The sequence below is a fragment of the Littorina saxatilis genome, linkage group LG6, assembly GCF_037325665.1.
Source record: "Littorina saxatilis isolate snail1 linkage group LG6, US_GU_Lsax_2.0, whole genome shotgun sequence".
In the NCBI taxonomy this organism is placed as follows: domain Eukaryota; kingdom Metazoa; phylum Mollusca; class Gastropoda; order Littorinimorpha; family Littorinidae; genus Littorina; species Littorina saxatilis.
In genome coordinates, this window is record NC_090250.1 from 46,736,000 (window position 1) to 46,749,517 (window position 13,518).

Consider the following 13,518-nt stretch of genomic DNA (forward strand, 5'->3'; position numbering starts at 1 on the left):
TCCATTGGCTTGACCCGCATCCTTTTCTGTGGTGGTTCTTCAGCTTCAACCCCTCCTGCTGCTGCTTCAACCTCTCCTGCTGCTGCTTCATCATTACCTTGTCTTTCATCGTCACCAGCCAAGATCTCTCCATCCTGTCGCTCCGCGTGTGGGTCAGCGGGATCTTGTCGTTCCACTACTCCACAGTTTGTCAGCTGCATGACGAGGTCAAGGACAAAATCTGCCTGGGGTTTGGGTTTATCCTCATATTTGTTGAACAGAATCATGGCTTGGACCACGGCCATGTGGAGTAAGTGAGTGGCCGCTCTCTTCCACCACTTCACAGTCTTTCTGTTGAAAGAATAGTAGCTGAGGTGCTGGTCGAAGTGATCAACGCCATTCATGCTTTTGTTGTACTCGTGTACAAGCATCGGCTTCACCGCATTCCTGGCTTCTTCTCCTCTCTGGCGCTGCTCCCTTGTCAGTCGTACAGTCTTGCCAGTGTCCACAGGCTCCGCCGTGAACTTTGAGCTCAGCAACATGAAATCTTTTCGATCATTGTATCGAACAGCAACGACATTGTTTTTTTGCCGAACAACGGTCTTTCCCTTCGCCACTTTCATATCCTTGCTTGAAATGTCGGTAGGATTTCCTCTTCGATGTTTTAGGACAGTGCCAACGTAAGAAGTGCCGTTCTCCTGCATGTAAGTCACAAGGTCGGATGAGGTGAAGAATGAGTCGGTGAAGATAGTGTGACCTTTGTTGCGGTAATCTTCTGTTAGAGCTTTGACCACATTTGGGCCATGATCCACTTCTCTTTTGTTGCCATCTTTTCCTGTGTACATTTTCATTTTCACGATGTAGCCACTTGAGCTTTCACAGAGGAAGTACAGCTTCATTCCGTAGCGGCATGGTTTGTTGGCAATAAACTGTCTCCAGGCCACACGTCCACGCCATGGCATAACGGACTCATCCACAGCCATGTTTTCTTCCGGGTAATACACAGAAGAAAACCTTTCCTGCAGGTGACTGAAGAACGGTTGAATCTTGTAGAGCTTGTCATAGTCTGGACTGCCTGGCAGGGGTGCTTCCTCATTGTCATTGAGATGCCAGAAAGTGAAGAGGGCGAGGAATCTGTCACGTGGCATGACCTGCAATACAGCAATATAGTATGTGAGGTAATAATCATAAATAATCATATGTTTTGTGTTGTTTGTAATAGTATTTTTGTCCTTATGTTAACCCACCCATCACCCCCCCCCCTCTCCCTTCCCCCCATTTCCCATAGTAAAGAAATGTATGTAATCACTTTGCACTTGTAGTGTTTTATTATTATTAGTATTAGTATAAGTATTATTATGATTATTATTATTATTTATTATTATTATTGTTGAATTGTTTCTTGTATTGTTTTTGCTCTCCCTCACCTCTCAACTCCCTTTTCTGTACATAGTCTGATTTCTTTTTGTTTTAGTTCCTTTTATTTGGTGTTGAATGAAATGTGTTTTTATTGTGTTTTTTAATTTTCCATGTACCCTCACGGGGTTTTATTGGAATAAATAAAAAACTTGAAACTTGAATAAATCAGGTAATTCATAAATGAAAATATATATATATATATATATATATATATATATATATATATATATATATATATATATATATATATATAATTGCAATGGTGATATAAATTTAAAAATAATAAATATAATATATAGAGCAGTGCAGTGGTACACACACAAAAAAGGAAGAAAACAATTATAACATTATAGTGACATACCTTTTTGAAGAACGGCGTCTCCATGATTGAATTCGTCGACCAGTATGATCTTTCTGTGGGCTTGCTGACCACACCCATGGCCATCAATATTCCTATGAGCTTTCTCATCTCAGTTGAATCAGTGCCAGTATCACAGTTCCATCGTTTCAGGTAATAGAAGTCGGGCAAGTGCTCCTTTACCTGCTTTGCAAACTTGTTTGTCTCCAAGACAAAACGATCGATGACAACATTGTCGACAAACAGTGTGAAATATCCCAGTGGGGTCCTGTCAGTGGGAAGTGGAACTTTCATGCCAGAGACACCAGTGTATGTTGGTATGTCCTCTTCGCTAATGAGCCCAAAAGGATTCGGAGGCTCGAGCCAGCCATTGTTGTCGTCAGTGCTGCCACGCCCCCTAGCACCTATACGATTCCGAGATGTGCGTCTCGCAGAACCACCCCTTCCACGTAAAGTTTGCCGACTCGTAATAGATCTAGCAACAACAGGCCGAGGCAATGGCACTGTTTCTTCCTCACTTTCACTGCTTGTTTCTTCAGGCGAAAACGATATGTCCGAATCATGCTCTACATGATCATCAAGGTCCAACATTCGGAGAATCTCCTCCCGAGACAAGGCTCGCCTTCGATTCATTTTTTCTCCTCGAAAAAACCACACAAATCAGGCCAGTTTACACATGGCGGAAGGGCACGCTAAGTGTATCAAGGGAAACAACTCAATTTACTGCAAGCTTCAAAAACCGGGAAGCAATCACGAGTCGTGTACCTTGTATGTCTAATACTAAAATAGTCGCTTCCCGTCCGTGGGCGTTGCAGCGCTATTACTAATATAGTCGCATCCCGTCACGAAAGTGTTAACCACTTACAGTTTCTAGAAAGGGTACAAATAAATCAAGGGGAGATAATAAAGGAACAAATTCAGGCTTATGCTGCATGATGGCGACGGATGAGTGATTGCAACATGTGTGCGTGCAGCGACCGTGGAAGCCACGAGATCCCTGGCCAGCGGAGGCAGCAGAGGCCTGCTTCCTGTCGGGAATGTGTCACATGGAGATGCGCAGTTACCTCCCTGCTTTAAACTCTTTCAACAGCGCTATCAGCCAGGACAACAACTACGCTGAGGTAAACATTGTCACCACCGTTTTAGGTTTCTTGGATTTTGATAAGATTTATGATTGCAAGATCAAATAACAAAGGGATATAAGTACTCTAAATTAGACATGAGATTTTGACAAACATTTACAATGTTAACTTATGTAATTGTATGTCAAAGCCTCAGGACCCATTCTCAAGATTCATGCAAATCTGTTGAGAAAAGTTGTGTGTGTAATATATGTATGTGATGTCTGTCAGCTGTGGTTTATACTTACTTTGCAATTTTGATTTTGGATTTTGAATCACAACAACAAAAAAACTTCAGGATATCTTAATATCTCTGGACCTAACTAAGGGGCCTTCTGCGATGCACAGAATTCTTGTCTTTCCTTTTAATAAAAATGGAGATTTTAAATGTATATATATATATGTGTCTGCTAAATGTAGACAATTGCAAGTGAGAGCAATTAAAGTAGCTCCAATAATGCCAGTACCTGAGTAAATCTAGAGAGACAAGCCAGTTTCTTTCTCAAAAGTTCACAGATTTTAAAAGTTCACTTTTGCTTGTAGAAATACTGTGTGAAGGTGAGTTGTATATAAGGCTGTACCACACAGGAATAGTCTAGCTAAGAGGAGGGAACAATCTTGAAGTTGAACATTTGCAGTAATAAAATCAACCAAGAACTTCAGTTTTATTTGTAACCATTTTGTATGTATTGGAAGGGTATTCCCCCGAAATCGGTGTATGCTTGAGTGGCAGGGTAAAAACGGTCATACACGTAAAAATCCACGTGTGCAAAAATATGAGTGAACGTGGGAGTTTCAGCCCATGAATGAAGAAGAAGAAGAGGAAGGGTATGTTTTTTTGTATTGCACAGTAAAGTCATCTGACAGTAATTAGAGATTCAAAAGTGTTCTTGAGATTCGATCTCTCTTCCAAGCTACAGTTACATTTATTTTATTCTTACCCAAAAACTATGTCTCCCCAAATATATGTCTGCTGCACCCTAGAACTTGTGAAGCAATATGGTTATTGTTCTTGTGTTAAAAAGGTATTTCTAATGTGATTCTAATTGCCATGATACCAGGTTAAGTGGATGTTTCTTTAAGCACTGGTGCTAAAACCCGCTTGCAAGTAGCTAATGATGTGTGTGTGCAGGCGTACTACCAGAGAGGCCTGGCGCGCATGAAGCTGAAACAGTCCAAGGGAGTGCAGGACTTCAACCGTGCTTTGGCCATCAACCCCAAGATCTTCCAGGTGACAGTCATTTACAAGCAAGAAGTGCGTGACGGTGGTTGGGATGTGTGAGCCATTAAGGATTCACAGGCTGATTGTTATGTTGTAAAGATCACAAGAATAATAACCTTCTTGGCTTATATCAGATGAAGTGTATTTTGAGACTTTAATTACTACTTCATCTTCATTTCTAAAAACTTTTTAATGTTTGATGGATGTTTGGTTTAATTTAATGTTAGAATTTTAAAGTATATACATTAAGTATTCAAAAGAAGGATTGTGATCACTGTTTTTATGAGAGATTTTTTTTCAAGGTGTGTCAAAAAAATATTTACCAGAGGCAAATGTGATTTTGGTTTGTTATCTGACCAAATACTTCTTTGACTTGATTTAACGCAATTTGTTTGACTTTGCTTCAGGCCTACCTGAGCCGTGCGTGTTATTATGGACTGAAGGGCGTCTACACCAAGGCCATCCTCAACTGTAACGAGGCCATTAAACTGCAGCCCAACAGTCTGCGAGCATACCTGTACAGGTGTGTTAAACTTTGATTTGTACCTTATTTGTTTGTCCACATTTCAACTCCTGGTCAAAGCAGGCACAAAAAATGACATGTACCACACAAAGTTTCTCGCTACGACCTTGTACATGCTGACTTGTTAGCACATATTCTACCCTTGTATGCACAGCACGGACCAATAGCGCAGATGAAAGATCCCATTTACTTTTATGGACATTCAGTTGTGGACCTTGCAGCAGGCAGTGACAAGTCTTCCCCAAATTTCCAATTACCCTCCCCCTCCCTTATGACCTCAAAAAAATCATGGAGAATAGGTTGTGAAAACCGGAGGTCTTAATTGTAATGTTGACACTTGTGACAATGGATTCATAAATATCTTATTTGCTAATCTGAAAAACTTTTTGGTTCTTACTGTGGAATTTTCCCCTTCTTAAGACCTAAAACAAATCTAAAAAAATCAAGTCTGAAAAGGAAGGTCAATGGACAGGCTTTATGAGCAGAAAACCTGAAAAAATCAAGTCTGAAAAGGATCGAAGGTCAATGGACAGGCTTTATGAGCAGAAAACCTGAAAAAATCAAGTCTCAAAAGGAAGGTCAATGGACAGGCTTTATGAGCAGAAAACCTGAAAAAATCAAGTCTGAAAAGGAAGGTCAATGGACCGGCTTTATGAGCAGAAAACCTGAAAAAATCAAGTCTGAAAAGGAAGGTCAATGGACAGGCTTTATGAGCAGAAAACCTGAAAAAATAGGGTCTTAAAAGGAGGTTAGTTCCACTGTATTGATCGTGAACACTGGTTACAGGGGTGCCCTAAAGTATCACATCAAGGCGTTTGACCTGGCTATACGAGATCTGACCAAGGCGGCCACCATTGACAACGCCTGCCCCCTGCCCTACTTCAACCGGGCCGTCTGCTACCAGGAGAACAAGCAGTACGCTAAGGTCAGCTTTCGATGCCTGTTTTCCTTCTGCAGGAGGGGTCCTAGCTACCACTTGTTGTGTGTGCTGTTTTTAGCAGCGGTGATTTTATGCCCTTCATTCTCAAGAGACTTTCCCAATAGAGAGTTGCATCCAAGTGCAAATTAAAGCATTGCTGCAGCTGAACACTGAGCTGTGATTGCTTGTAATGAAATGTTTCTGTTGAAAATGAAAAAAAATCAATTTAATAATTGCTGGAATAGAGCAGTCACTATTTCTGATTCGATGTCCATAGAAGGGATCATTCATCCTCAAAGTTTTTGTGACTGAGTGTTAGTACACCCAAATAACATGGGTGGGATTCTTCCTGTATATTCTGGAAATCCGGATTCGTAATGTCTCTGGTGACGTTGTTTTGGTTGTTAATTATACAAATCCTTCAGCGTCTGGGGGCCCCCAGACCCCCCTTAACATTCTTCAGGGTTCATGACATTTTTCCGTCCCACCCATTAAATAACCTTTGGAACCAATCTGAATAAGAGTGGGGATGAGGTTAGACTGAATTTGTAAAGCGCCTGGAGTCAATTGATGGGACTCGCGCTATAGAAAAGTTATTTGTTATTATTATAATTCTTACTAAACCACATAGCACATAAACATGTCATGTTTGCCGCTTGGAAGGCAAGCAGTACCCAGTTTACAGGTACAGGAATGAGACCGTGTTAAGTGAAAATCTTTGGCACTGGAGACTGAAAGGTCTGTTAATGATATGCACAGCTAAGGAAAAGGATCAGATGTTGTGTCGTCCTGTCAGGTTACCTTTATGGAAATTCGGGCTGCTTTCTCACAAGGGAAAGCGAGCTGCCATACAGGACGGCGCAACCCATTTTTGAGTCACTTGAGAAAAAGTGACTCTATGTAATCGGTCAGTGTTAGTCTGTCCGGCCGGCCGGCCGGCCGTCCGTAGACACCACCTTAACGTTGGACTTTTCTCAGAAACTATCAAAGCGATCGGGCTCATATTTTGTTTAGTCGTGACCTCCAATGACCTCTACACTTTAACGATGGTTTCGTTGACCTTTGACCTTTTTCAAGGTCACAGGTCAGCGTCAAAGGAAAAATTAGACATTTTATATCTTTGACAAAGTTCATCGGATGTGATTGAAACTTTGTAGGATTATTCTTTACATCAAAGTATTTACATCTGTAGCCTTTTACGAACGTTATCAGAAAAACAAGGGAGATAACTAGCCTTTTCTGTTCGGCAACACACAACTTAACGTTGGGCTTTTCTCGGAAACTATAAAAGTGACCGGGCTCAAATTTTATGTGAACGTGACTCATTGTCTTGTGAATAGCAATTTCTTCCTGTCCATCTGATGCCTCATATAATATTCAGAACTGCGAAAGTGACTCGATCGAGCGTTTGCTCTTCTTGTTCTTCCCTGCATGCGTGTATTCGTGTTTCCAAGCCCTAGCAAACCTGACTGGTATCAATCTCATATAAACACACTGAAGGAACTGTTTTCTTCGTCACATTGCTCAAATGTTCCTGTATTTTTCAGGCGCTGACAGACTACGGCATTGTCTTGCTGCTGGGGGAACAGCTGAGCCTGAAAGTCCTCATCAACCGAGGTTTGCTGTACTTTGAGCAGTCCGACTTCATCAACGCACTCTACGACTTCCAGAACGCCTCCAAGCTCTCCCCCGGCAACCATCGCATTCACCACACTCTGGGGCTGTGTTTCCACAAGTAGGTTGAGATAGATGTACAGTTGACCCACTGTTTTAAAACTCTCCACTCTGTGGTCCCCTCTGCTTCAAGACTCTCTTGCTTTATAGGAACTCATTTTCTAAGATTGTTGGAGGTCTAAGGTAGAGGTTTCATTGTATGTGATGAATTATATCTGTGCTGGAGATTGTGCTTTTACTGAAAAGAAGCTGCATCTGTAGGAAAAGCATAACACAGGAAATATGCAAGACAGCCAGACAAATTAACTTGTTCTGGATAGATTATTGATTTGACTTTCTCCCCATATTTGAAAGTTGCCAATTTGTGCCTATTTTGAATTTTCGGTCGATTATTTTACTGGCACTCTATGTTTTTGTCAGGTCGGTTATGGGGGTACCTTTATTTGAGCAGGGGTCACATGGCCTCTGTAAAAGAAATCTTTGATCAGAAAAGTGTGCCAGATAGGCCAGTTAAGTGCCTTTAATGGCATGGAAAGTTTGAATGAAATAAAAGGGAAATGACGGTTTTAATTGGGGTACAAAAAGTGTTCAGTTGATATAACTCACCTTTCCATGGCGACCACCACAATATATATATATATATATATATGGAGATTTATATAGCGCTTGACGTTCTCTAAGCGCTTTACATATTAATTTCTGCCGTGTGAGATGGAATTTTGTACACAATATATCACGCATTCACATCGGCCAGTAAATCTCTAGCCATTACGGTGAATATTTACTTTTCACGGCCTATTATTCCAAGTCACACGGGTATTTGGTGGACATTTTTTTTATCTATGCCTATACAATTTTGCCAGGAAAGACCCTTTTGTCAATCGTGGGATCTTTAACGTGCACACCCAATGTAGTCTACAACTTAATTGGTCCCTTGGGTGGTTGTTATAGACAGGTTCGACTGTACAGCTTTCAAGACAGTTCATCTTTTTTCTCTCCAGACTGGGTCGCCTCCAGGAAGCGGTGGCCACGTTCACCCAGTGCCTGCAAATTAAGCCATTCTTCTTGGATGGCCTCATCGCCCGCGGCAACGTCTACATGGACTACAGCAGCGAGACGGGCACCATGCACGCCAGACGTGATTACGAGCGTGCTCTGCGACTGGACCCTGTGTGCCTGGCAGCGCGCGTCAACCTGGCGTACACGCTGCAGGTCTGCGGAAAACTGATGCAGGCGTGGAGAAACTTCACCATCGCTGTCAGCATCAGAGGAAGTGAGTTTTTTTACTCCCCTGAGTAATCAGGAGAGTGGTAGGAATGAGCAGTGTTAGGCCGTCCAAAACCCTCCTTATAACACCTTGACTTTAATGGGACATGACGAAGGGGTGTCGTATAAAGCATTTGCTTTTTGACTCACATGCGAAGCAAAAGTGAGTCTGTGTACTCACCCGAGTCGTCCGTCCGTCCGTCCGTCCGTCCGTCCGTCCGTCCGTCCGTCCGGAAAACTTTAACGTTGGATATTTCTTGGACACTATTAAGTCTATCAACACCTGATGTGGCCTGATGGTGTATGGTTACAAGATCTCAAAAAACATGTGCGGCAACTTGACCTCACTTCAAGTTCAAGGTCACAAGGGCCGTAATTGTTGTCTTAAAAACGACCATTTTTCACATGTTCGCATTTTTTTCTGAAGTTATCGAGAATGGCAACCTTAGCTATGTATGCTATACAGGGCAATGTAAGCCCTATCTTTGGACACCAGTTTGGTTGACCTTGCTTCAAGGTCAAGGTCGCAAGGGTCCTTTAAAGTTGGATTGTATACATATTTTGAAGTGACCTTGACCCTGAACTATGGAAGATAACTGTTTCAAACTTAAAAATTATGTGGGGCACATGTTATGCTTTCATCATGAGACACATTTGGTCACATATGATCAAGGTCAAGGTCACTTTGACCCTTATGAAATGTGACCAAAATAAGGTAGTGAACCACTAAAAGTGACCATATCTCATGGTAGAAAGAGCCAATAAGCACGATTGTACTTCCTATGTCTTGAATTAACAGCTTTGTGTTGCATGACCTTGGATGACCTTGACCTTGGGTCAAGGTCACTTGTATTTTGGTAGGAAAAATGTGTAAAGCAGTTCTTAGTGTATGATGTCATTGCTAGGTTTAGTTATTTGACCTTGACCCTGAAGGTCAAGGTCATGTAAAGGTCAAGGTCAAGCATGTGAGTCGTATGGGCTTTGCCCTTCTTGTCTTGTTGTGTGGTGCTCTGGTAGGGAAGGGTAAAGGGTTAGGGTGGGTGTGAATTGTTAGATTTGGATGGGGTGGGATAAAGTGTTAGGGTTGAGTGAGTGAGTCTGTCTGTCTTTTCAAGCAATCTGGACTTCCAAAAGAGTGGGAGGGGCCTAATCCAAACCTTATATGACCCCCCCTCAGACCCTCTTCACTGTGTGCAATGCATTGGGTTTTGGTGAGCAGACGTCATATGGGCAGGTGTATTAGGGATTGATGGGATCTTATGTGGTTTTAAAGAGAGTGAATGTGCGCCTTTAACTCACAATTTATCGATCTATCGATCATAAGATTGTAACAAGTTGCGTAAGGCGAAATTACTACATTTAGTCAAGCTGTGGAACTCACAGAATGAAACTGAACGCACTGCATTTCTTCACAATGACCGTAGTCCGCTGCTCGTGCAAAACACAGTGAAACTATATTTTTAATTTTCAGAGCTTGTTTTTAATCCGAATATAACATATTTATATGGTTTTGAAATCAGGAAATGATGAACGTAAATTTGGATCGTTTTATTTAAAAAAAAAAATTAATTACAATTTTCAGATTTTTAATGACCAAAGTCATTAATTCATTTTTAAGCCACCAAACTGAAATGCAATACCGAAGTCCGGCCTTCGTCGAAGATTGCTTGGCCAAAATTTCAATCAATTTTATTGAAAAATGAGGGTGTGACAAAAAGCCGGATATGACGTCATCAAAGACATTTATCGAAAAAATGAAAAAAAAAGTCTGGGGATATCATACCCAGGAACTCATGCATGTACAATTTCATAAAGATCGGTCCAGTAGTTTAGTCTGAATCGCTCTACACACACACACAGACAGACAGACACACACACACACACACACACACACACACAGACACACACGCACACGCACGCACACGCACAGACACACATACACCACGACCCTCGTCTCGATTCCCCCTCTATGTTAAAACATTTAGTCAAAACTTGACTAAATGTAAAAATAAGGGCACTTTATGTCACCCACTTGACAGCTTTCAAGCCAGCTCTGGAGGGGCGGGCAATCGTCAACCTTCAGATGAGCAACACCTTCGCCGCCTTCCAGGACATCAGCTCCTCCATCCACATCGCTCCAACCGCAGAGCTGCTCACCAACCGCGGCGTCATCAACCAGTTTATGAACGACCGCGTCAACGCCATGCGCGACTATCAGCAAGCCATCGTGCTGGACCCCAGGTACTCCCTGGCCTACTTCAATGCTGCCAACATCTACTTCCACACCCGCCACTTCAAACAGGTGAGGGTGTTTGTTTTAGGTGTTGATGGTGTCACGGATGTTGATAGATTTTTTCTTTTTTTTCTTTTTTTTTCTTTCCGTATATGCATGGAGTGTATGGATGTATGAGTGTTTCCACACCAGAACAAACACCAATGGCTGTTATGCTATATGGTGAAATACATTTTTTTTCTTGTTCTCTTGTTCTCTGTTGGGTTTGTGTTTTATGAGGATAGAATTTATGTTGCTTGACAAGTTTGGCCTACTTAAACGCTGCTAATGTTTACTTCCACACCCGCCACTTCAAACAGGTGAGGGTGCTTGTTCTGTTTCTGGTGTTGATGGGTTGTCGGGTTTGTATTTTGATGGTGTTAGGGGCATGCATGCATGTGTGTTTATACCACCTTGGATGAGTGTGTGTGTGTGTTTGTGTGTGTGTGCATGAGTGTGAGCTTTCTTGAGAGAGGGAGAAAGAGAGTGTGCGACAGAGAGTGTACATGTGTAACTTTTATATTTGCTCGAGACACCATGCCTTATCTTGTGCAGGCTCTGGCGTACTTTGACAAAGCCATTGAAAACAACCCCAAGGATGAGTCAGCACTGCTCAACAGAGCCATCACCAAGGTAACGTTGAAATTATCTTTGAAACAATGATTGTTTGCTTGCTTTACATATTTGAGGATATGTTATGTCTGCAGGGGGGGGGGGGGGGGGGAGTTAGTTTGAGGAGCCTTGTTTTGGTTTCTAAACTAGTGCATTTGAACTGGACACAATGTCAGCACAGAAAAATGTGGATTGTGTGTGTGCGTGTGTGCATGTGCGTGTGTTTGTGGGTACGAGCATTAAATTACATATCTTATCCCAACTCACATATAGCAATTTACTTCAGTCTAGTGCTAGGACGCTGCATCGCGTCACCTTGGTAACAAGGGGAGGCAACCCTAAAAAAAGAGCTACCTTGACCCTATAACAGGACAAAGTCACGTGACTTTCCGACCTTGCCGCCATCTTTGAATCATTCTTTCCTCAGCGATCCGTGGGTACGGACGTGTTTGCATTTCGCTCAGGCTTTTCAGCCGTTTGTCAGACTCTTCCTTTGAGTTGACTTCACCTTGGTTTCCCGTGCACGTTCCTCTGCTCCTTTGGTGTGTTTGGGGTGAGCTTTTTTGCATTTTTGATTTTTCCCTCCACCTTTATTAGCAATCTGCTATATGTGAGTTGGGATAAGATATGTAATTTAATCGAAAATTTCAAAAATAAATTTTCATTTGATTAATATACTTACCCAACTCACATAGTTGATACCCTCCCTCCTTCCCCGCTAGTGGGTTGTTCTAAAAAAAGAGGGTAGTTTTCGGATACGCTTTCGGGCGAATGATTCAAAGATGGCGGCAAGGTCGGAAAGTCACGTGACTTTGTCCTGTTATAGGGTCAAGGTGGCTCTTTTTTTAGGGTTGCCTCCCCTTGTTACCAAGGTGACGCGATGCAGGGTCCTAGCACTAGACTGAAGTAAATTGCTATATGTGAGTTGGGTAAGTATATTAACCAAATGAAAATTTATTTTTGAAATTTTCGATTTACATGAGAAATCGGTTGAGCACATTGCCTTTTGTTGTGTTCGATTGTATTGATATTACTCAAGCCAGGCAATATTTCTAGTGTATTTCACATAGTTGAAATAAAGTCTTATGAGTTTACCACTCTGTTCAGCTTCACATGTTTCTAAACATGAATCAGAATATACCCATATTTTGCGACTGAACATTCGGCATAGTCACAAATTAACCTCGTGAAAGCAACTAAAAGAAGAGCGCCCGTTTCAGATTTATTCAGTTGGACAGCTGTACATCACACGGGTTATTGTCAAACATTCTGTACATAAGCAGAACAACGGTGACTGTGCGTGAGAGCGAGAAATAAAAAGACCAAACAATATTGTACTCTTCTTTCTTCTGCGTTTTGTGCCAGAGGAAGACCCCATAGTGGTCGAAACGTCGTGCTTTGTTATTCGTATGGTCTTCGTCAAACACGTGAGTACAATATTGTTTGGTCTTTTTATTCTTTACATATGTTCCTATTCGTGTGACTTTTGTGTTGAGGTTTTGCTGAGAGACAGCAAGTCAGCGCTGGAGGACTTCAAGGCTGCGATCACGCTGAGCCCCCACTCTGCCCACATCTACTTCAACCGGGCCAACCTCTACACGGCCATGGGCCACTACGACAAGGCTGAGAAGGACTACACCAAAGGTAACAGAGATGTTGATGGGTACAAGTAGATATACAGTGGAACCCCCCTTTAAAGACCCCTATTTGAGACTCCCTTTTATGACCTTACTTTTTTTTGATTTTCTGTTCTTATCCTCTGTAAATTTACCCCCATTTTAAGACTCCCTCCTTTTTAAGACCTGATTTTCTCTGATTTTTGGAGTTGGTAAAAGGGGGGTTCCGCTGTAGTGGAATGTCCCTGTCACATGAGTTCGCTTTGAGGTGACATGACTAAAGGAAAACTTGTGCTCAGCGATCCCTGCAGGCCATTAACAGCGAATCGTGGCTCAGATGTGCAGATTTTTAAACGAAAAGGGCATCGTAACACAGAGGATACTGCCTTAAATAGGCATCAGTGTTAGCTATTTGCTGCGGTTGCCGGTCTTACCTGGGTGGTGGCTTGTTTTTCTTCACAACTGTTAATGAGGGACTACCTCTCCACAGCGCTTAAAAATCCTCACAGATATATTTCCAAACCTCCCGATTGATAT

At 42.1% G+C, this 13,518-nt stretch overlaps 1 protein-coding gene across 2 annotated transcripts in view; it reads left to right on the top strand.

Annotated features, from left to right (window-relative positions):
* LOC138969354 (uncharacterized) overlaps positions 1-13,518 on the top strand; it is a 100,146-nt gene that overhangs the window by 83,804 nt on the left and 2,824 nt on the right. For both annotated transcript variants that reach the window (XM_070342126.1, XM_070342127.1), the window contains exons 44-52: positions 2,731-2,877; positions 4,010-4,108; positions 4,507-4,622; positions 5,409-5,547; positions 7,089-7,276; positions 8,217-8,488; positions 10,521-10,783; positions 11,309-11,386; positions 12,862-13,009. In XM_070342126.1, the coding sequence (XP_070198227.1) occupies positions 2,731-2,877; positions 4,010-4,108; positions 4,507-4,622; positions 5,409-5,547; positions 7,089-7,276; positions 8,217-8,488; positions 10,521-10,783; positions 11,309-11,386; positions 12,862-13,009 (1,450 nt within the window). The remainder of the gene's footprint in view (positions 1-2,730; positions 2,878-4,009; positions 4,109-4,506; positions 4,623-5,408; positions 5,548-7,088; positions 7,277-8,216; positions 8,489-10,520; positions 10,784-11,308; positions 11,387-12,861; positions 13,010-13,518) is intronic.